Here is a 26792-nt window from a genome sequence, read left to right as displayed (position 1 = left end):
AAAATAGATGGACTAATAAAGCAGAGCTGGAACTACAAGCCTGCTTTGACTGCACTGATTGGAGTGTTTGAAGCTGCAGCCACAGCCCTGGATGAGCTCACAGATACTGTGACATCTTATATCAGTTTCTGTGAGGATTTGTGCATCCCTAATAAACATTTTTATCATTCAATAACGATAAACCATGGTTTACAGGAAAACTCAGACAGCTTCGTCATGCCAAAGAGGATTCTTGCAGAATTGGAGATAAAATATTGTACAACCAGGCCAGGAATACACTGACTAAGGAAATCAGAGTGGCTAAAATAAGCTACTCTGAAAAGCTGAAAAAACAGTTTTCAGCCAACAATCCTGCATCTGTGTGGAAAGGCCTGGAAAGCATCACCAAGTACAAGACACCTCCCCCTCACTCTGTAGAGAGTCAACTAATGGCTGATGAACTGAATGTGTTTTACTGCAGGTTTGAAAAGCCCAGTCTCACACCCATCCCCCGCTCTGATCTTCACTTCACACACACACCAACACTTCTTGGAACCCCCCTCGTACCCCCTCCTGCTACTCAGTCTGCACTTATTATCTGTGAGGAGGATGTGTGCCAGGTCCTTCTGAAACAAAAGACAGGAAAGCATCAGGCCCAGATGGTGTTTCACCTGCCTGTCTGAAAGTCTGCACTGACCAACTGGCCCCCATCTTCACACAGACCTTCCATAGATCACTGGAGCAGTGTGAAGTTCCCTGCTGCTTCAAACGCTCCACCATCATTCCGGCCCCCAACAAAAACCAAAATCACAGGATTAATGACTACAGACATGTTGCTCTCAAGTCTGTGGTCATGAAGTTGTTTGAGAGACTTGTTTTGGCCTACCTGAAGGACATCACTGGGCCCCTGCTGGACCCCCTTCTGTTTGCTTACCGAACAAACAAGTCTGTGGATGATGCTGTCAATATGGGACTGCATTATATCCTGCAACATCTCGACAGACCTGGGACTTGTGCAAGGATCCTATTTGTGGACTTCAGTTCAGCTTTCAGTACCATCATGCCTGATCTTCTCTCAACCAAACGGACCCAGCTCTCTGTGCCCACCCCAATCTGTCAATGGATCACCAGCCTTCTGACAGATAGGCAGCAGCTAGTGAGTCTGGGGAAACTCACATCCAGGACCCTCTCTATTAGCACTAAGTTCTCTCTCCACTACTCTTTTCCTTGTACACAAATGACTACACTGCAAAGTTCTGCTCCTGAAGTTTGCAGATGACACCACGGTCATCAGCCTAATCCGTGACGGTAACAAGTCTGCATACAGACGGTAGGTTGATCAGACTCTTTTTAAAACTTTTTATTTTTATTTTTCCCCTTTTTCACCCAATTTAAGTCCTCGTGGTCGCGTAGTGATTCGCTGCAGTCCGGGTGGCGAAGGACGAATCCCAGCTGCCTCCGCGTCTGAGACCGTCAACCCGCGCATCTTATCATGTGGCTTGTTGAGCATGTTGCCACAGAGACATAGTGTGTGTGGAGGCTTCACGCCATCCACCGCGGCATCCACGCTCAACTCACCACGCGCACCACTGAGAACGAACCACATTATAGTGACCACGAGGAGGTTACCCCATGTGACTCTACCCTCCCTAGCAACCGGGCGAATTTTGTTGCTTAGGAGACCTGGCTGGAGTCACTCAGCATGCCCTGGGATTCGAACTAGCGAACTCCATGGGTGGTAGCCAGCGTCTTTTACCACTGAGCCCCCCACATAGACTCCATTGTGAAGAAGGCTCAGCAGAGGTTGTACTTCCTTCGCCAGCTGAGGAAGTTCAACTTGCCACAGGAACTGCTGACACAGTTCTACTCGGCCGTCATTGAGTCTGTCCTGTGTACATCTGTAACTGTCTGGTTTGGTTCAGCCAACAAATCAGACAGAAGGAAACTATAACGGACAGTCAGGAATGCTGAGAGGATTATTGGTCTCCCCCTGCCCACCCTCCAAGACTCTGGTTCCTTGTGTACGTGAGAACACTTGGCAATAGCGCTAATTCTGAAACACTTGACTTTGATTTTGGGTATGCCACTTAAACAGAAAAACTTTAAAAACGCCTTCAGAGCTTAAAGGGTTAACAAACATGAAATTAAAATGGACCCTATATACTTTCTTGATAAACGTTCCTGTTCTTCTAATGAAAATGATATTAACCAATAATATCAATAGTAAGCCTGTTATTTTTTACGATCCAATCACATCTTCATTAATACAGTCAAACCACGACCTATATTATTTTCCTCTAAAAATTATTTTTCACTTGAAGTGCACTTTAATGTGTTGCAAAAGCCATTTCATGCTATGTTTAATCAAGCCTGTGGTATGAGAGCCTGAAAGATGGCTTGACTTAACCCTGTTTTGGTGTTGGTTTTTACTTTTCCAGAGTTCTGATAGTGGATTGGGATGTGCATCACGGACAAGGAATCCAGTATATTTTTGAAGAGGATCCCAGGTAAATCTGTCCTCATTTCTTTTTGTCAGTTTGACACAAATGCGTCACATGCATACATTACAAATCAGTGTTGCTCATTAGTAAAGGTGGTCTCACCTCATCTCTCTTTCTGTGTGTCAGTGTGTTGTATTTCTCAGTGCACAGATATGAAGAAGGCTCGTTCTGGCCGCATCTCAAAGAATCTGACAGCACTTCTGTGGGTTTAGGAGCGGGTCAGGGCTACAACATAAACCTGCCCTGGAACAAGGTACTTTATGCTATTCAGTGCCATCCAAACTATGCCATTATTTATATTCACAAGGAGGGCAATAGTTGGTAAAGGGGCTATATGAAAAACAGGATATTTCTTGCTCTTTAATTAAGAGTTTATACAGTATCTACTGTAAAAATACCCTTCCTCCCTAGTCAACCCAAAGTATTTATTGAAACTAGGCTGCAAAAACAGGTTATTTAGAAATCATCATGGTTACGATGCCACAACCATAAGTTCATTAACATTAGACCATCCTATCAATTTTCTGCAACTTGGCCATTATTTACCTCCCAGAGTTTTCCCCCTGAATGATTTTGTTATGGCAGGAGACACATTTCACAAACGATAAGCTGAGCCACTTTTAACAGAGATGCCTAATTTAGCCTAATTAATTGTAAGGATCATAGAGAGGGTGGAAATGTGATGTAAAACAGCCTTGACTAATGTTTTAAGAGGACTGCAGTTAAAAAAAAGAAGTGTCATATATTGCCTCAAATAATTCAGCACAAATGTGGCCTGACCTCTTTATTTAACTACAGATAGGGATGGAGGATGGAGATTATGTCACAGCCTTCCAGCAGCTTCTCCTTCCTGTGGCGTATGAGGTACAAACACCTCACGGATCACTCACTTGGACATCTGATTTGATGTCTGATCTGATCATTTTTCGTAATGGCTGATTTCTTTGTTTATGTGCTGTATAGTTTCATCCTCAGCTGGTGTTGGTGGCAGCAGGCTTTGACTCGGTGATCGGTGACCCAAAGGTGGGAAAAAATCATTTAATTACAATGTGTGCAATATTTGATGATTTATATATGTATTTAACTAGTATAGGTTTTTGGGCAATACTGATATCTAGAGAGTAGAATTGCCAATAGCCAATATGATGCCATTATAACACAATTTAATGAATTTAATAAAAATAAATTAAATAAATTAAAGATAGCAATACTATCAGTAGAGTCTACCACTCAATCTATCACTGAACTGACAGTCGGTCCATCAATACTTTGTACAGGTTCCTATGGTCATGGAAAACCTGGAAAATTTAGGGAATATTTAAAAACAGTGATTTCCTAGCCTGAAATTCATCATTTACTCCTCTTCATGCCATCCCAGATGTGTATGACTTTCTTTCTTCTGCAGAACACAAATAAAGAGTTTTAAAAGAATATCTCAGCTCTTTAGGTCCATACAATGCAAGTGAATGGTGACCAGAACTTTAAGGTCCAAAGAGCACATAAAGGCAGCATAGAAGTAATCCATATGACTCTAGTGGTTAAATCTGTATCTTCAGAAGCGATATGATAGGTGTGGGTGAGAAACAGATCAAAATGTAAGTCCTTTTTTACTATAAATTCTCCTCCCTGCCCAGTAGGTGGCGATATGCATGAAGAATGCTAATCGCCAAAAACAAAAGAAGAAAATGTGGAAAAGAAAGAGGACATTTAAAGTAAAAAAGGACTTGTTGAAATGTTGATCTGTTTCTCAGCCACATATATCACCCTAAAACCCAGAAAGTCACACCCCCGCCACCTCATACCAGGTATGGGCAGTGCACGGTTGATCGCCAGGGGTGTGACCGAGCTGTAGCTTCAGAAGACATGGATTAAACCACTGGAATCTTATGGATTACTTTTATGCTGCCTTTGTGCTTTTTGATCCTTCAAAGTTGTGATCACCATTCACTTGCATTGTTTTTTATTGACCTACAGAGCTGAGGTATTCTTCAAAATCTTCATTTGTGTTCAGCAGAAGAAAGAAAATCATACACATCTTGGATGGCATGAGGGTGAGAAAATGATGAGAGAATTTTCATTTTTGGGTGAACTCTCCCTTTAAAGGAAAAGTACACCCAAAAAATACAAATCTCTCATCAATTACTCTCAAACTCAAAAAGATTTTTTGAAGGATAATAAGATGTCTGTTTCTATACAATGTAAGTCAATGGGGTCCAAAACAATGGGGTTTCAAGCTCCAAAATTACATAAAGCCTGAAGCAAGACAATCATTTTTTTGGGGTGAAATTGACTCATCATAATAACGTTCAAAAATCTTTGTTCGTGTTCCGCAGAAGAAAGAAAGGCATACAAGTATGAGACGGCATAAGGGTAAATGATGAGAGAATTATCATTTTTGGGTGAACTATTCCTTTAACAAAATCTTAAAATCATTGTAATTTCTAAATACACTGTGATCACAAACCACTGGAAAATTCTTGGAAATGTATTTGTCAAAAAATGTTGGAGCCCCGTTTGTATGTATGTTATGTTGTTGTTTATTGAAGATGGAGATATCCTTGCATCTCTTCCTGTAGGTATTTGTGTGGTGTTCTTAGAGATGACGTTGTTCATTTCATTATATTAATTGGTTAAAATGTTCGTTCTGTGTGTTTAGGGTGAGATGCGAGCGAGTCCACAGTGTTTCTCCGTCCTGACGCACATGTTGAAAGGTCTTGCCCAGGGCCGACTTGTACTGGCTCTGGAGGTGACATAATATTATGCTTGTGTCAGAAATCACAAAATATTCTTTTGTAAACGATGTTCCTTGTGATTAAACATCTCACTCAGACTCCCTGGATTTGAACTGTTAGGGTGGATATAATCTCCAGTCCACTGCAGAGGGTGTTTGTGCCAGTGTGAGGTCACTCCTGGGTGACCCCTGCCCTCACCTGACCTCTCCAGGTGCCCCAAGCGAGAGGTGAGTGAACTGAGGAACACATACTGTATATCTCTGTAGTCCATTATTTTACTGCAATATTTGTGTCATTTACTTTGCTTGTTTTGTTCCAGTGCTTTAAAGTCAATTTCAAAGACCATCTCAGCTTTGTATCCATTTTGGAAGAGTCTTCAGACTTTTGGTAAGAACTCAGACAAGATTTATTATTTGTAAATATACATATAACCATTTTATATTGGTCCAGTCTCCAAAGCGGTCGTAAAAATAAACCTTAAAATAAAACTAATTTGATCACCCAGTATTATTGTGAATATAGACAGTATAGGTACACTACCATTCAGATGTTTGGAATGACCACGACATTACCTTTTGAAGGCAAAGCCCCATTTTCAGCAGCCATTACTTTAGTCTACTATAAAAACACTGTTACAATATTCTTAAGAAATGATGTGCTAATCTAGGTGAATAAAGTATCAATTTCTTTCAAAAACATAATTTCATAGTGTTTTCTAACATTTCAGTGGTGGTGTATATTATAGTGACTTTTCAGATGTATCTGTCGGGTTGTGTTTATTCATTTCTGGACTGTATCTCTCATTATTTGAAGACGTTTCAATGAGGAAATTTCATCCTAATGCAACTGAAAACGCTACTCATTCTTCAGACAATGACAAAGGAATCACACTTCCTGACAACATATTACTAAAACATTTAAACTGCTGTCATTTGGTAGAATGACAGCAGTTCATTCTACCAAATGACAGTGGTAGCTCAGCGGGTAAGGCTCTGGGTTACTGATCAGAAGGTCGGGGGTTCAAGCCCCAGCACTGCCAAGATGCCACTGTTGGGCCCTTGAGCAAGGCCCTTGACCCTATCTGCTCCAGGGGTGCCGTATCATGGCTGACCCTGCACTCTGACCCCAGCCTAGCTGGGATATGTGAAAAAGAAGAATTTCACTGTATATGTGCAAATGTATAATGTGTGATAAATAAAGAAAATTATAAAAATTAATTAATTATAAAATTATAATTAATTATAAGAAAGATGCCCATACTGTGTGTGTTTGTTGACTTTCAGAGGGGGGTCCTCTGTCCGATGCCACTCCTCTACCGGCACCAGTATGTTCTGAAGTGCAAGTTTCCTCTCCAATTACTGGACTTGTTTACGACCAGAAAATGATGCTTCATCACAACATGTGGGACAGGTGAGAGCCGACTAATGCTTAATAACATAAACGTGCTCCACATGACGCCATCAGCAAAAGCATCAATCTTTTTAGTTTGTGTGTGATTTTGATATGATGGTGCATGAATACATTTAAAATGTGTCCATTTCCACAGCCATCACCCAGAGCTCCCTCAGAGGATCTCCAGAATCTTTGCCCGCCACAAGGAATTGGGGCTAGTGTCTCGTTGCCATCGGATACCAGCTCGCCTGGCAACAGAAGAAGAGTTGGCGCTGTGCCACAGGTTAATTGCATTGTAATGAGTTAACGAGTATTGTGCACATGGATGTATTAAAGTACATACAAATCTGTTTTTTATTTGTGTGATCGACTTTTCCTTAAATAATCAATGATAACTGATATGGTTCTGTCTGATTACTAAAATTAATGTTGTGCATTTTAACCATTGAATCTGATTTTATAAAACAAAAATTGTCCCTTGTGTTAGTCTGGTGCATATAAGCGCTATTAAGGGCACAGAACACATGAAATCCAGAGATCTGCACCGCGTAGGGAACGAGTACAACTCCATCTACATCAGTAACGAGAGCTATAACTGTGCTCTGCTCGCCGCTGGATCGTGTTTCAACTCCGTACAGGCCATACTCATGGGCCAGGTCTGTATTTTCATTTTTCAGTGTGTATCCTTAAAAACTAATAAGCTTTGGATGTCTTGCTAGAATGTTATTGCTTGTATTTATAGCAAAGCATCCACATGAGTGTCAGTCCCTTTCATGTAGTGTATCGTCCTGTAGGTGAGAAATGGTGTGGCTATAGTCCGCCCTCCTGGTCACCATGCAGAGAAAGACAAGGCGTGTGGATTCTGTTTCTTTAACACGGCTGCTTTAACAGCACGCTACGCCCAAAGCATCACATACAAATCCCTGCGCGTCCTCATCCTCGACTGGGACGTTCACCATGGAAATGGCACACAGCACATCTTTGAGGAGGATGACAGGTTTGTCCAGTCTCTTAGTCATTCAGAATATTATATAGTTCATAAAGCTTTTCCACGTTCAAGTTTCGGTCTGGACTCCAAAAGTCAGATTGTTTTAAATTGTCATGCTTCAGAACTTTAATTGACTATGTCTGTAATTGAGTGTACTAAAGAACTACTTACTGCATAATATTCTGTATATACTGTGTATTGCCTTCTGTTTTTTAAAGATAGTATTTGAAGCAGTATGCGATATATATGTTTAATTTTATTGTTGTCACATGACCTCACCATGTTGCATGTTTAATTCAGTGACTGGCATCCAGATATCTTGGAAGTACATATGGTTAACTTATTTTGTATCTTTAATACACAATATTTTTGTATAAAATGTCTCAGATTTTTGCAACTCTGATCAAATAATGAGTCATCAAGAAAATGATGTTAAAAATATCGCTGCTGATAATACTTCCGGTTCATTCATCACACTGAAAACTAAAGGTCAAGTCGAGCGCATTGCATTTTAGGATAGTGATATTATCGTCAAAAAACTAAATGAGAACATTTTCATTGGCTAAAATTAAAACTAACATGGTTAGTTGGAAAAAACTAAAGCTGAACTAAAATACTTTATTCTAACTCCAAAACTAACTAAAATATACTAAAATTACCTCAAATTTATTTTAGGATTTGATACATGATATATTATCAAATTTGAAAACAGCAGAAAACCATGTCGGGTTCCACTTCTGTCTGCCAAGAACAGAAAGCTGAGGCTGCAGTGGGAACAGGCTCACCAAAACTGGAAAGTTAAAGACTGAAAAAGACATCTCGATTTCTGCTTAGGTACACACTGCAGAACCCAACATGGTTTTCTGCTGTTGTAGACCATCCGCCTTAAGGTTCGACATGTTGTGCATTCTGAGATGCTATTCTGCTCACAACAATTGTACAGAGCGGTTATTTGAGTTACTGTAGCCTTTCTGTCAGCTCGAACCAGTCTGGCCATTCTCCGTTGACCTTCCTCATCAACAAGGCCTCAGAACTGCCGCTCACTGGATGTTTTTTGTTTTTGGCATTTTTGGCACCATTCTTAGTAAACTCTAGAGACTGTTGTGTGTGAAAATCCCAGGAGATCAGCAGTTACAGAAATACTCAAACCAGCCCGTCTGGCACCAACAATCATGCCACAGTCAAAATCACTGAAATCACACAAGCTCCTGACCCATATCTGCATGATTTTATGCATTGCACTGCTGCCACATGATTGGCTGATTAGATAATCACATGAATAAGTAGGTATACAGGTGTACCTAATAAGTGGTCAGTGAGCGTATATAAATGATATCAGTTTAAGCATTAGCTTTGGCACCCAAACAACAACTAAATTGTAACAAGTAAACACTGAAGACACTAAAAACTAATTGTCAGAATGAACCCTATCGAAAAATAAACTAAATTGAAATGTCAAGTGTAAAATAAAATAGAAATAAATGTATTAATTAAAAAATTAAAACTGGGATACAGTATTTAAAAAAAAAAAAAAATAGTAGCTGGCATGGCAATATGAATATACTGGATATGCAAATCTGGATGTTTATGTGCACCTTCACCACCAGACCTTTGTCAAAATACCTAAACAAAGATTTCTGACTTACTCCTAGAGCTTTCGATCTACATTCACCAAACTCGGAACAGACCTTCAGATTGTTCTGGAATAGTGTGCTATGTGCTTTTTAGATGATCAGACTTTGATTTGAGTTTTTGCACAGTGGACGATCACAAATCGGAAAAATCCTATAGACTTACATTGACAGAATGTTCGAATAGGCCAGTGGAATGCTCATTCATTCAAACTCCAACCTTCATAAATTCAGATGTAAACAAACCCACACAAGGCCTTAGATCTGCTTAAGGTTTTTTGCTCAGTCTTCAGTTTAGGAAGATCTAATGGTTCCACAAAGGCTGAGGTAAAAGTTTCACCACCAGCAGATTTCACTGAGGGAATGAAGAGACTCTCTCTGCTTTATATATCTAGCCAAAAGCTTCCCTGCTTTGTCCCCCGACTCAAAGTATGACTGTCATGCCCTGAATAACCAAAACTCCACTTTCTGCGACAAAATAGTATTATATCTGTATTTCAATTGAGTCAATTCTCTGAGGCCATCAGATGACATACGGCGCTTCAGCTCTGCCTCTGCACTTTTAATATTTCCTTCCAACTCCACGAGTTCTCGTGCTTTGGATTTTTTGATGAATGAGGCATAATGTATGATCCGACCCCTAAGAACCGCCTTAAGTGCCTCCCAAGCCACGCCCACAGAGGATACCGAGGACCAGTTGGTCTCCATATAAACACTGATTTCAGTCTTTAACATTTGTTGGAAATCAGGATTTTGCAAAAGGGATACATTAAGGCGCCAACTATATGATTTCTTTTCCTCTAAACTCACCAGGGCGTGATCCGTGACTAAAATATTTCCAATTGAGCAATCAACAACAGATGAAATGAGGGATTTGGATATTTAAAAAAAAAAAAACTGTTCTAGAATAAATCTTATTGACTGATGAAAAAAATTTATAGTCTCTACCAGATGGGTTCAAAGTCACCAAATATCTGTAAGACCAAGATTTTTACACATCCTGTGAAGTGTCAATGTTGCTCTAGGGGGCTTGCACACTTTTGCTTCACTATGATCAAGGAGTCCATCAAAAGATTAAAGTCTCCTCCCAATATTATATCATGAGGGGTGCCAGCAGCTTGCAACATCCCTTCATGACCCTGCACTCTGACCCCAGCTTAGCTGGGATATGTGAAAAAGAAGAATTTCACTGTATATGTGCAAATGTATAATGTGTGATAAATAAAAGAAAATTATAAAATTAATTAAATTAAATTATCTGTAAAAAAGCCCTGATCATCAGTGTAAGGTGCGTATATATTAGCCAAAAATCAACCTTTTCCCCTGAATTTCTGCTAAAACAATAATGACTCTTCCTAATTTATCATTAAACTGTTTGAGAAATTTGAACTGTAAATGTTTATTAATCAATATAATGACTCCCTTGCTCTTACTTGAGCCAACACTAAAGAAAAAATGTCCACCCCATATCTTCCCAAAATTTTAAGCTTCCTGCGGGGAAAGATGCGTTTCTTGAAGAAACACTATATCATATTTCTTACATTTAAGAAAATAAATAACCTTCCTTCTTTTTATGGGGTGCCCCAACCCATTCACATTCCATGTGGAGAGAGATAGTACACTCATATTAACATTTGATATTTTGATATAATAGAAAAAATAAATTGTGTGCCAAAAACAAAATTATGAAGACCACATTTCAACATTAATGCAGCAATAAAACCCCGAACTTCCCCCGAACAAAACAAACATAAAAAAGAAAAACGTGCGCATTAACCCTGCACACGAAAGTGCCAACCGGCATCAATCCCTATAAACTCAAAGAGTCCATGTATGCCTACGAGAGCCCCCGCGACAACTTTGCCATCGGATTGCTCAATTTTGCCTCACAAATTTGTAAGGCAAAATTACATAACATCAAATATTTTGTAAAACAAACCCCAGCCAATAGGCAGAATAAACACAAAGAACATGTAGATTCACAGAACTGTCTCAAAGGTGTTCCTTCACAAAACAAATTCCAGCCGATATAAAGCCATTAATTTTCCTCGGACAGACAAACGAATCTTCAGTGAGCCAGCTGATGAGTGCAGCAGATGATGTAATCATTCCAATGTCCAACGAAAATACTCCACAAATCATACTCCAGCCAACAGGAGGCATAAGCACAAGGAACTGACAGATTCATCCATAACTGTCCCGAAGTAGTGTTATTTAACAAAACAAGCTCCAGCCGCTAGGCAGAACCAGCACAAAAGGAAACGAAACACGCATCCCGGTTCCTCAGATGGTCAAGATTCAATTCACTCGGAGGCCGCTGAAAAGTATATCCCATGATTTACACAGTCCGGCAAATTTATAAAGACATCCTTTGTGTGGGCAAGTAGTGTCTATTCTCAGTCTGCCCGGGAACTTCATTGTAAAAGTGATTTTCCGTCAATGCAAAAGTTTCTTTAAGGAAAAGTGTTAATTCACAAAACAAAACAAACTCCAGCCACTCGGCGGAGCCAACGCAAAAAGAAACAAAAATGGCACCCAGCTTCCTCCGAAAGCCAGAGGATGTACAGTGAGTCAATCCACTCACAAGAAAACACCCAATGGTTACACATTGTTTCAATAAAAGACACTGCATGATTGGGACATGTAAATACTTTGTTGCCGTCCTTGGTGTTTATTCTCAGTCTGGCCGGAAACATCAGAGCAAAAGTGATCTTCCGCTGATGTAAGAGTTTCTTGCATTCCTTAAACCGATCGCGTTTCTCTCTTGTCGAGTTCGCAAAGTCCGGGAACAAGAAAATATTGTAATTCTTCCAAGAAAGCTTTCCTTTGCTCCTTGCCTGGAGCAACACGAGATCTTTATTGGATGATCTCAAAAATTTGGCCAGAATCGATCGGGCCTTTCTCCCTCAGCAGATCTGTGAGCTGGGACTCTGCGAGCTCACTCGATTTCCAGCTTGTGGCCTGTTATGTCGAGCAGACTCGGGAAAAGCTCGTCTAGGAATTTCACCATATCTCTGCTCTCCTCATGCTCAGGAATTCCAACAATTCGAATGTTATTCCTGCGGCTTCTATTCTCAAAATCTTCAAGCTTTTCAAGAACACGTTCCAAATCAACTTTGGTCACGGGCGGATTAGCGGCTAATTTCCTCTCTGATGACTCCAAATAATCGATTCGTTTTTCAACATCTGTCACTCTTGTGACTAACTCAGAGAATTTTTTTTCCATCGCCGTAATCGATCGCCGTATTACAGCGAGATCCTCCAAGTCCACGAGTACCTTTGTCAACATCACCGACATGTTGGACAGCTGACGCTGGATTCCTTCTCCCGCTGTGCCATCCAAATCGAGTCCCCGGTCCACAGGCCTGTCTGAGCTTTCATCTTGAACCCGTAAGTGTCTTTTAATGTCTCCAGAGCCTGAGGATTTTGACTTCTTTGCCATGTTTACCTCAAACAGCAAATGTGTAACTGGGTGTATCGAATTTCACCGGATTATATCATGAATATAATTAAAAGAATTAGCAAAGTGCGCAGAGATGTCTCTCACACGTCTGCCCTTCGCATGGCGTCACGTGGCTCCATTCAAAATTACACTTTTTTTAAACCGTTATTTTATTCCTGCAACAACTTAATGACAATTAGACAGTGGTGCATAATGGACTGCAGCAGAACAGCAAGGATATCAATTATTGGGGGGGACAATCTGGCCATATCTGATTACTGGGGGGGACTTGTCCCCCTCAGTGTATATTGTGTTTACGGCCCTGCCTATATGGCATGCTTGTTGAAATGAGGAGCACCTTGTACAAATCGTCCCCCATGTGCAGAGGCACCACTGACATTTTGGTGAACTTGCTGGTAAATTAGCAACTTCTCATCCCCACCCCACACACACATATATTGTGTAATTATTATTTCGGATGTCATATATTTATTTATTGTATTATTATATGTGGTACTTATGTGTATTGTATAGTTTTAATGTTTGGCTGCTTTTGCACACTAATTTCAAGATCAATAAAGTACCTACCTACCTACCTTCCTACCTGCCTGCCTACTTTATCAAGCCAACATCTAGTTCATCTTCTCTCTCTCCTCCAGTGTTCTGTACATCTCTCTGCATCGCTATGAAGACGGGACCTTCTTCCCCAACTCAGAGGATGCTAACTATGATAAGGTGGGACAGGGGAAAGGCACAGGCTACAATGTCAACATCCCCTGGAATGGAGGGAAGATGGGAGACCCGGAATACTTTGCGGCATTCCATCATTTAGTGATGCCAATAGCCAGAGAGGTAAACCACAAATTGAAGACTTTCATAGCATATGCTCATCTTTACTTGATGGCCACAATGGCATGTAGTTTGGTCTTGAATACTAAATACTTAGTGTTGTCTGGGTCTTAGTTTGCACCAGAGCTGGTGCTGGTGTCTGCTGGGTTCGATGCAGCACGGGGTGATCCATTAGGAGGGTATCAAGTCACCCCAGAGGGCTACGCCCACCTCACTCACCAGTTAATGAGTCTGGCTGCAGGCAGATTGCTTGTCATACTGGAGGTGGGTTTTTTTCGGGTTATGTTCACAGATGGAAAATGCATACACTTTCTATTAGTGGGCAACAGATATGGGTTTTCTAATGGACGATGCTGATATATAATGCATTTGAGATGTACACAAAATGTTACACTTTCATACATTTCACTACAAAAATGTAAAAAGAAAAGGTTTATTATTTATTGACAAGACTGTTGGTTAAGTTTGGAATTGTCTTATGTACACTTTGGACGTGTTTAAAAGAGGTTTATGATGTCATCTACCCCATTTCACCACAGGGAGGATATAACCTCGCCTCCATTTCTGAATCCATGTGCATGTGTACCAGTATGTTGCTGGGAGAAGCCCCTCCCACTTTGTCCCATTTGCCCCCTCCCCACCACAAAGCAACTGTCACCATCAACAACGTCCTGCGTGCTCACGCCCCCTTCTGGAGATCCCTGAGAATACAGAGTGAGTTTGCAGCGAAATTTAGAAGGGTCTGTCTGCATCCCAGAAGCATGCCCACTACAAGGAACGCCCACTACAAGTTACGCTCCCTTGAAAAAAATGGCAACAGTTGGATGTCACATTTATACACTGTTAGTTGTGTTAATTTGGTGTCCCACAGGAACCCTACACCTACCGCTATATCTAACCCTAACCAGAAAGATAAAAAAATTAAAAGATTCTAAAATTATTAAATATACCGCAACTTAAAGTTCTATCTAAAACAATCATACTGCCGTATCTCTAGGTGGCGACAATGAGGAGAAACGTGATGAAAATGAAGAGAAGAAGTTGTACCATTGTGTAACTAGCAGGTTAATTGGCTAGCGGTTTGCTACGTAAGCTTGTGAGCTAACTGGAGAATACAGAACAAAGAAATGTTTACTTTCACCATTCATATCTTCTGTTTAATAATATATGTGACATATTAACATAGTTGAGACAACATGAATCATACAGCGATTGCATAGGATTTTAAAAGTTCTTTCAGCCAGTAGAATTACTTTGTGATCCAAGGCAGCGTTATTTGGAGTGGGCGTGTCATGCAGTGGGTGTTCCTTGTCTTCTTGCAAGACGCAAACAGATACATTTAGTTAAAAGATATAATAGTTTACCCAAGTTCTAAACTTGCAGTCTGAATTGAATGTGATGTGCTAAAAAAGAGACTGTGAAATAAGACAATAAATACACACGCAGGAACAAACATACAGTGCAACCTGTCAAGATTCTTTTAATCAGTTTGAATTATCAGTATGAGTCTGAATTACTAATTGAATCTGTCAGAGCAGTTACTGAATTAAAGGAATATTCTGGGTTCAGGACAAGTTAAGCTCAGTTGACAGCATTTGTGGCATAATGTTGATTCCCATAAAAAATAATGTTGACTCGTCCCTCCTTTTCTTTAAAAAAAGCAAAAGTCGGGGGCCTGGGTAGCTCAGCTCAGTAAAGATGCTGACTACCACCCCTGGAGTTGCGAGTTCGAATCCAGGGCGTGCTGAGTGACTCCAGCCAGGTCTCCTAAGCAGCCAAATTGGCCCGGTTGCTAGGGAGGATAGAGTCACATGGGGTAACCTCCTCGTGGTTGCTATAATGTGGTTCTCGCTCTCAGTGGGGTGCCTGGTGAGTTGTGCATGGGTGCCTTGGAGAATAGCGTGAAGTCTCTACACGCACTATGTCTCCGTGGCACCGTGCTCAACAAGCCATGTGATAAGATGCGCGGGTTGGCGGTCTCAGACGCAGCTGGGATTCGTCCTCTGCCACCCGGATTGAGGCGAATCACTACGCGACCACAAGGACTTAAAAGCGCATTGGGAATTGGGCATTCCAAATTGGATGATAAAGGGGAAAAATCCCCAAAAATACTGTTTTTCAATACTGTTTAAAAAGCATCCCAGGGTGATACCTCAAGAAGTTGGTTGAGAAAATGTCAAGAGTACATTTCCGCAAAATCTAGGCAAAGGTTGACTACTTTGAAGATGCTAAAATATAACACAGATTTGATTTATTTTGGATTTTTTTAGTCAACATAATTCCCATAATTCCATTTCTGTTATTCCATAGTTTTGACGACTTCACTAATATTTTAAAATGTGAAGAAAAAATAATAATAAGGAATGAGTAAGTGACCCCATGCTTTTGAACGGCAGTGTATATACAGTTGTGCTCAAAAGTTTGCATACTCTGGCAGAAATTGTGAAATTTTGGCATTGATTTTGAAAATATGACTGATCATGCAAAAAATATTTAAGGATAGTGATCATATGAAGACATTTATCATCACATAGTTGTTTGGCTCCTTTTTAAATCATAATGGTAACAGAAATCACCCAAATGGCCCTGATCAAAAGTTTACATACCCTTGAATGTTTGGTCTTGTTATAGACACACAAGATGACACACACAGTTTTAAATGGCAATTAAAGGTTAATTTCCCACACCTGTGGCTTTTTAAATTGCAATTAGTGCCTGTGTATAAATAGTCAATGAGTGTGTAAGCTCTCACATGGATGCACTGAGCAGGCTAGATACTGAGCCATGGGGAGCAGAAAAGAACTGTCAAAAGACCTGCGTAACAAGATAATGGAAGTTTATAAAGATGGAAAAGGATATTAAAAGATATCCAAAGCCTTGAAAATGCCAGTCAGTACTGTTCAATCATTTATTAAGAAGTGGAACATTCGGGGATCTCTTGATACCAAGCCAAGGTCAGGTAGACAAAGAAAGATTTCAGCCACAACTGCCAGAAGAATTGTTTGGGATACAAAGAATAACCCACAGGTAACCTCAGGAGAAATACAGGCTGCTCTGGAAAAAGACAGTGTGGTTGTTTCAAGGAGCACAATACGACGATACTTGAACAAAAATGAGCTGCATGGTCGAATTGCCAGAAAGAAGCCTTTACTGCGCCAATGCCACAAAAAAGCCCGGTTACAATATGCCCGACAACACCTTGACATGCCTCACAGCTTCTGACACACTGTAATTTGGAGTGACGAGACCAAAATAGAGCTTTATGGTCACAACCATAAGCGCTATGTTTGGAGAGGGGTCAACAAGGCCTAAAGTGAAAAGAATACCATCCCCACTGTGAAGCATGGTGGTGGCTCACTGATGTTTTGGGGGTGTGTGAGCTCTAAAGGCATGGGGAATCTTGTGAAAATTGATGGCAAGATGAATGCAGCATGTTATCAGAAAATACTGGCAGACAATTTGCATTCTTCTGCACGAAAGCTGCGCATGGGACATACTTGGACTTTCCAGCACAACAATGACCCTAAGCACAAGGCCAAGTTGAACCTCCAGTGGTTACAGCAGAAAAAGGTGAAGGTTCTGGAGTGGCCTTCACAGTCTCCTGACCTTAATATCATCGAGCCACTCAGGGGAGATCTCAAACATGCGGTTCATGCAAGACGACCAAAGACTTTGCATGACCTGGAGGCATTTTGCCAAGACGAATGGGCAGCTATACCACCTGCAAGAATTTGGGGCCTCATAGACAACTATTACAAAAGACTGTATGCTGTCATTGATGCTAAAGGGGGCAATACACAGTATTAAGAACTAAGGGTATGCAGACTTTTGAACAGGGGTCATTTCATTTTTTTCTTTGTTGCCATGTTTTGTTTTATGATTGTGCCATTCTGTTATAACCTACAGCTGAATATGAATCCCATAAGAAATAAAAGAAATGTGTTTTGCCTGCTCACTCATGTTTTCTTTAAAAATGGTACATATATTACCAATTCTCCAAGGGTATGCAAACTTTTGATATATATATATATATATATATATATATATATTATTTTATTTTATTGTATTATTGTTCAACATCAAAAAATGTAAATAAAATCATAAAAATCATACATAACATAATAACCCATTTTTAAAAGATTAAAATGTGTTATTAAAACAGTATTTTGTTTATGTTGTGTATGGGTATGTAGTTATTGACCAATTATTAACACTAAAAACATGTTAGATTCTTAACTTTTTTTAAGTTACATTCTCATACGTTTTATACTTTTTGTTTAGTTTATAAAACAAGTAAGGGCATGACACAAAACAACAGCTGGTTTTTGGTATTCATGTCTGCTTTGTGTACAAGATATTATTCTAATGCTTCATGTTTTTTGTTAATTTATATCAGTTCCAGAGTCACTCCGTTTGTCTTTGCCATCTCCTAAACCAAAAGGCAAGCGGGTGTCGGCTGGCAAGAGCAAAAAATCTCCTCGCCAATCCACCCCCGTCAAAAGTCCCGGTCAAATACCGCAGCATCACACCTCCCCAGAGGATTTGGCTCCACCCACTGCCACCCACGAGCAGTCCGTCCTAGATGACCTTGCTCAAGGCCTGCTCTCTCTGGATCTCAACACAAGTACCTCATCTAACCGCAGCCCAGCCTCAGTTCTAGTGGGAGGAGCAAGACGCAAGGTGAAATCCAACCCGCAGAGGAATTCGACAGGTCAGGAAGCAGATTCACCACAAAAACTGATGTCAGAGAAAGCCAAAGGAGATGGTGCAAATGCAGAGGTCACGCCCATAAAAGCAGAGACACCAGTAAGCAGTCTACAGTATAATGCCATTAGCAATAGGTTTTGATAACTCATCAAAGTTAAAAAAAAAAAATTCAAATGTGCACTCAGTAACTTTTGTCTTCATGTCATTTTGGACTTACACTGACACCTAGTGGCTTGGATGCAGCATCATTTAAAATCAATAGTTTTCAGTTTCAGATGCCATTGTAGAAATGCAGTATTCACAGTCAGACATGATTACTTTAATCATTGAGTGAAAGTGTCAAATAACAGGACAGTTACTGAGATTAAGCGAGTAGTATTCGGCTGGTCATGTGATTGTAACATGGCAGCCCCCATGTGTGGACCCTCTCCATGTAGAATTAAACAGCTTTCATAAGGTTACTGATATGACTGGAGTCTTCATTTTAATGTGAGTGCTCATGATTTCCTACAAATATTGCAAAATTACAATTCATGTCTTTAGGAATTAAACTCTTTTAATGAGGTACTGAGTGCACCTTTAAAGAAACTTTAAAAGGCATGTTTTACAAAAACTTTAAATTGAACTTTAAAAAAATAAAATAACTTTAAAAAAATTGTTTTTGTTTTTTGTAGTTGTTTTTATTTTTATATTTTAATTGCATTGCACTACATATTTTGAATCAAATTGGCTATGATGGCTGTTCTGTTGAAATGATGGTTCACAAAAATTGCTTACAAACGTCAGTATATTTTTAATTCAATAATTTTATATATTGCCCAGGCCTTCGTAATAAATAAATAAATACATAAATAAATAAATGCGTTGTACTCAATTGCATAGTGATAGGATTATATTTATTGATATGAAAATTAAACAAGCAATATATTGACTTCTAAAGCAACATTTTGTATTGTCGAATCAGTTTTTTTAATTATCTAAATGTTAACATTTTAGGCTGTCAATAATTTTTTTTAATCGTGTACAATTTTATATATAATATATAAATATATTTTCTATCGTACTTTTTATGTCTAGTCAATCCCTGAGTCTGTGGTCATGGGAAATTCGGCTCCTATTGATGACCAGAAGTGTTCTGCACAAGAGGGGGCTTGTGGTTACACTGAGAAATCAGTGTATGAGCTTGTCTGTGGAGCACAAGACATGGATGGGGTAAAGTGTCACAGTTATTTGATGTTTTTGTTCTCTAAAAAAGGCGCTCTAATTTTTAGTTGTAATGATGTTTGTAACGTAATAGCGGAGCAGTCTCTTAAATTTTACACACTGCTCGATGTTGTTAATGTGATTTTGAGTGCTGATCTAATTGTGTGGCTTATGTTGCTAGGAGACGATGTACGTGGTGGACCCGTTGTCCTGGTGCCCACACTTGAAGTCAGCGCGGCCAGTGCCTGCAGGTGGTATCGATGTCTTCCTACCGTGTGAAGAGTGCGGAGGTGATGCTGAGAACTGGATCTGCCTCTTCTGCTACAAGGTTACATTTGTTTCAGTGATGCTCAAATTCTGAGTGAGAACAACACATTCAAGTGCAAAACTGATTCATATAACATTCTCAAAATGTGCTGAATGAATATCACTTCGTTGACTTACTAATATCGAGGTGATTACCAACATTGTGACCCATTAGCTCAGGGGTCTGAAGTTATCAGTGGTGTTTACTAAGACAAGCATCACTGTTACTATTGCTCATACAACAAAGCCCTCAAACAAACCCTTGAGCTTAAGTATTAATCTTTGGCACATAACTTGTCCTACAACACTTGTGGTACAGACATAAATGATACCGCGAGGTATGCAACAGTCTGGTTCTGGAAGGAAAAATCCTATAACATTTTTTTACAAAGGAGAATTGATTATTAACAATAATTTATAAACCTTTATAGACAGGCCTAACTATGAGCTCTGATGTTGTTAATCGATGGTTTATGCTTCTGTTGAAACAATCAGTCCATATTGTTTTAAATTCATTTAAAAAAATAGTTTTTAATAGCCAAATTTCTGCTGAAGAACTACACTACCCTTCCACTAATCAGAGAGTTGCAGCTAACAAAGTGCACCAAATTAACTCTGCAGCGACCGCAGACTTCCATAGCGCACTGTTAATGACGCAGTCGAGTCTGTCTCTCTACACTTTCAAACTACTTATATAATTGTATATATCCGAGCCCCAAGGTAAATCCAGGCCCCGAAGCAGCAAAGCAGCCCCAAAGCATGTTGCTCCCTCCATCGTACTTCACTGATGGTATGAAGCTTTCATGTTGGTATGCGGTGCCCTTTTTATGCCATATGTAGTGCTGTGTGTTCTTCCCAAACAATTCAACCTTAGATTCATCAGTTCACAAAACATTTCACCAGTAGTGTTGTGGAAGGTCAAGGTGGTCTTTGGCAAACTTCAGGCATGCAGCAATGTTTTTGATGGAAAGCAGCGGCTTCCTTTGTGGTGTCCTGCCATGGACACCATGCCTCTTTAATGTTTTGCGTATAGCAGACTCATGAACAGAGATGTTAATCAGTTCCAGTGATTTCTTCAAGTCTTTAGCTGTCACTCGAGGGTTCTTTTTTACCTCATTGAGCATTCTGCGGTGTGCCCTTTGAATCATCTTGACTGGACGGGCACTTCTAGGGAGAGTAGCCACAGTACTATATTGTCTCAATTTATAGACAATTTGTCCAACTGTGGAATATCTAAGCTCTTTGAGATAACTTTGTAACCCTTTTCAGCTTTATGCAAAGCAACAATTCTTGATCCAAGGTCTTCTGAGATTGCTTTTTTGTGTGGCATTGTCCACGTCAGCAGATGCTTCTTGTTTTTGACCAGATTTTGAGGCAAATGTATACATAAATGCAGGTAATTCCAAAGGGTTCACATACTTTTTCTTGCCACTGTATTTTGCAATATACTTTAAATGTACTGGTATACTTATAATCGACAACTTTAATCAATAGTTTTTATTTTTTCAAATACGATTATGTCATTCACAATGCTTGATGGGATTGTAGTTCATTCCCTCACGAAAGACGTTAAGTACACAATCTTGTGCGTTTGTCTTTTAGTCCAATTTTCAAATACTTTTTCACCTCATATTAAAGTGTGTAATCTTCAGATTCACCTCGGGGCTGGTTGTTTTGGTTCATGGCTTAAAACTCATGAAATCCCTTTCGAAAAATGAATGGGAAAAATACTTCCGGAACCAAGATGGCTGAAAATTAGAGCAGGTGCTGTTGTGCTCTATGTAACAGACAATAAGAATCCCATAGACTTGCATTGAAGGAGGGACTCTCGAGCCATATTTGGGGACCAGAATATAGAAACTTGGAGGTGGGCACTTTTGACTTGGCTAGCAAACAACAACCCAGAATACCCTAGAAACTGCACAGCAACATGCTTAAAAACTATGGATGCACTGATGTATTTATTGGCTAACTATTGAGCAAATTAAAACCATCAGCATATTGGTTATTAGCATGAATCGGCGATATGAAAAACCGATGGTTTATTCATAATTAATTAGTAACACACTTTGTAAAAACTCTGTGAGTTATGTATTTCTCGTTTTCACGTTAAGATGGAAAAAACACCATAAATGGATGTGACAGTTGTGAAAGTGTACTTACCTATTGGCTACATGATGAGGGAAACCATCTAAAACACTGAAACAAGCAGACTTTGACTTCTAAATGTAGTCTACCTTTAGCACTTCAGTCAGCACTGTGTGAGCAAGCAGCGCTCTCTAGCGGTCTGGATGGCATTATCCATTATACCACTATAATACAGAATTTAAAAGGGAGTTTGTTCCTGTGGTTGAAACTTATTATTTTTCCATGGTTGACATTTCCGTGGAATTACCCAACATGTTCATAGTATGAATTTGTAATGTTCTATCATATATAGTACATACATGTAAAATGTTCTGATGTTTTAACTGCAGAAATGTTTTAGAAGTACGAAATATATATATTTTTTCATATCAGTGATCATGTTAGCATATTTAGTTATTTTTTGTATCTTTTGTATATTTTTATCTTCTGTTTATCTTTCATTTTGCCTCCTTAAATTTTGGCCTGTGTTCAACAGATCCAATGCATGTACAATGGAATTTATTTATTGTACATTTTTAGAAGTAAAACAGTGATCTGATGACAAAATAATGTAAGTTGCAAAATATAGTTGAATAATTTTTTGTAACAATGGGTATTGGTATCGGCCAAAAATGTTCATATTGGTGCATCCCTATTAAAATACTTCGAAAACCATAATTACCCGAGTAAGTGCATAGCAATGTACTAAAAACACTCACAACACCTTAGCAACTGCAATGCAATGCCCTGGCAACAACCCACAACACCCTAGCATTGTGGTGACGAGTTTTGCACCAACAAGCACCGTTTTCTTTTTTCTTTTTTTTTTTTTTTTATAAAACTAGTTTCAAGGAAGTGTTGAATGGTTTCTTTTTGTATATCACATATGAAGACTGTCATTTTATATACAGTTGCGGATTGCATAAGCATGCATGTGATTTAGTTTCCTCAAGTTTAGTTTCACTTCTTTCTTTCATGCTGTGGCTGGTTTCAGGTGCTCTGCGGGCGATATGTAAACCAACATATGGTGACCCACGGGCAGGTGTCGGGTCACCCTCTGGTGCTGAGCTTCGCTGACCTTTCTGTCTGGTGCTACGCCTGTGAGTCATACATCCACAACAAGGTGGGTGCCATGCACATTATTAGACTGCAATTTACTGTTACATTTGTAATCTAATGTCAAGTGTTTTGTAAGTTTACTGTATTTCACAGTCTGCAACTGTTTTATATGTTATATTTTTATCTGTGTTGGGTGTAATCTGATTACAATGTAATTAGTTACTCCAATCTAATTAACTTTTTATTTAAAAAGTAGTGTTGCATAAGATTTTAAATTCTTGTGAACTGACTTTCAGTTAAGTTAGTAACTTTTAAGGACATATAAGGGTTAGGTGGTATTATTTAATGATATTAGTGAGGTCGACTTGTAGCAGTTCAATACAAGATAAGCTCAGCTGACAGTATTTGTGGCATAATATTAATTACCACAAAAATTAATTTGGACTAGCTCCTCCTTTTCTTTAAAGAAAGCAAAACTCAAAGTTACAGTGAGGCACTTACAATGGAAGTGAATGGGCCCAATCAGTAAACATTCAAATACTCACTATTTCAAATTTATAGCCACAAGACATAAACAATATGCGTGAACAACATTTTTGTGTGATAAAATAGCTAACTAACCTTTTCTGTGTAATTATAGGCAATTTTACAACATTGCCATGATGATGTAATGTCAACAAACCCTAAAGTGACTGTAATAATGAAAATGTAAACAACTTTACAGCTCAAATAATACATGTGTTTTAACAGAGTTATGACTATAAGAGCTTTACATTTCTGCCTTTAAACCCTCCAAAAATTTGATTTAAAGTCTAAATTATTTTTTGTGGTAATCAGCATTATGCCACAAATGCCGTTGATTGAGCTTAACTTGTATTGAACCCGGAATATTCCTTTAAAAACAGTGCTGATGGATGCAAAAACATATTCAGTGTGAACGGCCCCTTAGAGTCTGAAAAGGAAAAATTTGGTTTCTATGTTTCTGTTTTGTCCTGACATTCTCGAATGTTTGGTTTTGCTGTTTTATTGTGCTGTAGAATTAATTTCACTGTTGTCTTTCTCTCTCTGCACACACAGGTGCTCCATGAAGCCAAAAATGCTGCCCATCTCATGAAGTTTGGAGAAGAGATTCCTCCATTCAACTGAACCAGCACAGAGGATTCATAGCCAGGCAGAGGAGCCAGAGAGGATGCGTGTGTATTTGTGTGTGTGGTATGAAATTTGTGTAGTGTTTTTTGCATGAACTGTATATGTTCTGTGATTTGTGTAAGTGTGTAGGAGTGTGTGAGGAAAATGCAGTGAATTCAGCTACACTGCGGAAGCAAGTTTTCTCTTTTTGTCTTCCTTCTTCACTTGTGTGACGTAAAACTTCTATTGCCTTTATCTTCACCTTGAATAATGTGCTCCTTAGATTTACATTGTGCCAATCTGAGGTCAATACTCATTTTATAATTACACTGCAATCTATGCTGTCCTGTTTCATCTTAACCAAACCTTAGTTTTAAAGGTGCAAAATTTTTACCGTTTTTTTCCTTTTCAGTAGTTTGATTTTATGAAGGGTAACCTTCATACATTAAGAATAAAAAGCTAGCATGGTGCTGAAATCGCAGTTTTCCACCAGCCAGATTTTTAGGATTTTAAATTGCACAGCCTTTTTTTATTTTTCTTAACACAGGCAACTGAGTTTGCACTGTCATTTTTTGTAGGTTTCGTGTTTTCATTGTATAACTCCAGACCAAGGTGATTAAACTGTGGAAATTACGCAACCACCTTAAACTTAAAGCAATATATTGTGCAATATTACCTGTAATAGTATTTGAAAACAGTTATTTTCTTTTACTTTTTGTTTGTTCCTTTTTGCACAAGTATGTAGATTTTTTTTTTTTTCCTTTATCTATTATTGTCAGAATAAAATCCTGGTAACATTCATTTTGTAACTTTTGGTACACGTTGCAATCTAAATAAAAACCTTTATACCCAGTGTTCTTACAAGCCAACATGCTTCTTTTATTTTTTATTTGTGACATAAAAAAGTGACACGGGGCAAATGTCACAAAATCTGTCAAGGAATTTTCTTGTTCATAATTTATTTGCTTAAAGTTCATTAAAGAGACACCACAAACAAGTTGCAGAGAACCTTGCAGTTTTAAGTGTTGAATTAGATTCAGAAAAGCAGAGATAAATATCAGCATAAATTGTCTTTATATTCTTATTTTTTTTCTCTCCATGTAAAGCACTTTGAATTACCACTGTGTATGAAATGTGCTATATAAATAAACTTGCCTTGCCTAGCCTAAAGTAAATGAAGCCTATTTTTTTAGGACCATTAAGATTTTTATTTTTTTATTTATTTATTTTTTGCATTGTGACATTATTGGACATATTTTATATAATGAAATTAAGCAATTATTCCCATTCCCAATGCAAAAATAAATAAAGATATATATATATATATATATATTTAATATTTTTAAGATTAAATACATATGATTAAATAAAATACTTTATTAAATAAAATAAAAAATGGTATTACAGTAATATGTACCCTGTATTACCTTTGTGAATAATGGGAATTACAAATAAATTTTGAATAAAAAGTTAAACATTTGGAAGTGTTACAGTAATGAGAATTTTAGAGAAACTATGCTCAATAAGCATGATAAAATATTACAATGTGAAAAATCTGGTCCTAAAAATAGGCTGTGATATATTATTTAAAATCAAATCAAAGAGATTTTTTTTAAATAAATAAAATCTTTAATAAATAAAATACATTTAATAAAATATTGTATTATATGAAATAAAAATGGTTTTACAGTAATACGTAACTTGTATTACTGTAATTATATTACAGTAATTGCTGTAACCTTTGAGAATAATTGGAATTACAAAAAAAAGATCCAAAATTGTCATGTCTGGACAAAATGCAGATATGAGAATTGGGGGAAAATGTGCTTAATAAGCATGAAAATATCACAATGCAAATAATCTGATCTTAAAAAATAGGCTACATATTATATATGATTTAAATTATAATTAAATAGAATATTTTTTGTTTTATTAAATAAAATAAAATAATATGCAACCTGTATTACAGTAATTACTGTAATATAATTATTGAAACAATTTTTTTAGCTTTAATAAAATACATATAATGAAATATTTTATTATATAAAAGAAAAAATTGTGTTACAATGATTATATTACTGTAATTGCTGTAACCTTTGAGAATAATGGGAATTACAATAAACAAAAATTAAAAAAATCCAAAAGTGAAATGTCTGGGCGCATTGCTGATATGAGAATTGGGGAGAAAATGTGCTTTATTAGCATGAAGTTATCACAGTGCAAAGAATCTGGTCTTAAAAAATAGGCTATGATATATTATTTAAATTATAATAAAATAGAATATTTTTATATTTTATTAAATAAGATAAAATTCAATAATATGTAACCTGTATAACTGTAATTAACTGTACATTGAAGGTTACATTGAAAATAATGGGAATTACAAAAAATACAAATGTGAAACTTGTGGACGCATTGCAAGGATTGGGGAGAAAATGTGCTTATTTACCATAAACATATTTCAATGTAAAAAGTCTGGTCCTAAAGGTAGGCTCTTTATGCATCCATTTTCTAATGCAAAATTGGTTTCTTATTTTTTCTTTCTTTTGCTTTTAGGGTGAAATTTCATGTTTGTAAAAGATCCAGCCATTAAATCCTTTTGTTAAAGGGCTGTTTCAAACACAAACACTACTGTTCATGTCCAGTAAACCTGCTTTCCGATGCTCAGATGAACTTCCTCCTACTACCATTCACACCTGTCTTTCTGCATTGTTTATCTTACACTCTTCGAAAATGCAACAGTCCTGT

General features: G+C 38.1%; 1 protein-coding gene across 5 annotated transcripts in view; it reads left to right on the top strand.

Annotated features, from left to right (window-relative positions):
* Positions 1 to 24897, top strand: part of hdac6 (histone deacetylase 6) — a 35770-nt gene extending 10873 nt beyond the window's left edge. For all 5 annotated transcript variants that reach the window (XM_051653463.1, XM_051653462.1, XM_051653465.1 and 2 more), the window contains 19 exons: positions 2418 to 2486; positions 2607 to 2733; positions 3279 to 3344; positions 3444 to 3503; positions 5137 to 5226; positions 5333 to 5439; positions 5532 to 5599; positions 6496 to 6622; positions 6759 to 6887; positions 7092 to 7260; positions 7399 to 7601; positions 13325 to 13517; positions 13629 to 13778; positions 14054 to 14228; positions 17911 to 18320; positions 19299 to 19433; positions 19606 to 19752; positions 22852 to 22980; positions 23994 to 24897. In XM_051653463.1, coding sequence (XP_051509423.1) covers positions 2418 to 2486; positions 2607 to 2733; positions 3279 to 3344; positions 3444 to 3503; positions 5137 to 5226; positions 5333 to 5439; positions 5532 to 5599; positions 6496 to 6622; positions 6759 to 6887; positions 7092 to 7260; positions 7399 to 7601; positions 13325 to 13517; positions 13629 to 13778; positions 14054 to 14228; positions 17911 to 18320; positions 19299 to 19433; positions 19606 to 19752; positions 22852 to 22980; positions 23994 to 24062 — 2623 coding nt within the window. In that variant the 3' untranslated portion in view covers positions 24063 to 24897. The remainder of the gene's footprint in view (positions 1 to 2417; positions 2487 to 2606; positions 2734 to 3278; positions 3345 to 3443; positions 3504 to 5136; positions 5227 to 5332; positions 5440 to 5531; positions 5600 to 6495; positions 6623 to 6758; positions 6888 to 7091; positions 7261 to 7398; positions 7602 to 13324; positions 13518 to 13628; positions 13779 to 14053; positions 14229 to 17910; positions 18321 to 19298; positions 19434 to 19605; positions 19753 to 22851; positions 22981 to 23993) is intronic.
* Positions 24898 to 26792: the final 1895 nt, after the last annotated feature.

This window comes from Myxocyprinus asiaticus, chromosome 24, assembly GCF_019703515.2.
Source record: "Myxocyprinus asiaticus isolate MX2 ecotype Aquarium Trade chromosome 24, UBuf_Myxa_2, whole genome shotgun sequence".
NCBI classification, from domain to species: domain Eukaryota; kingdom Metazoa; phylum Chordata; class Actinopteri; order Cypriniformes; family Catostomidae; genus Myxocyprinus; species Myxocyprinus asiaticus.
The sequence above is the reverse complement of the archived record's forward strand: the minus strand, read 5'-3'. Positions and strand labels throughout refer to the sequence as shown.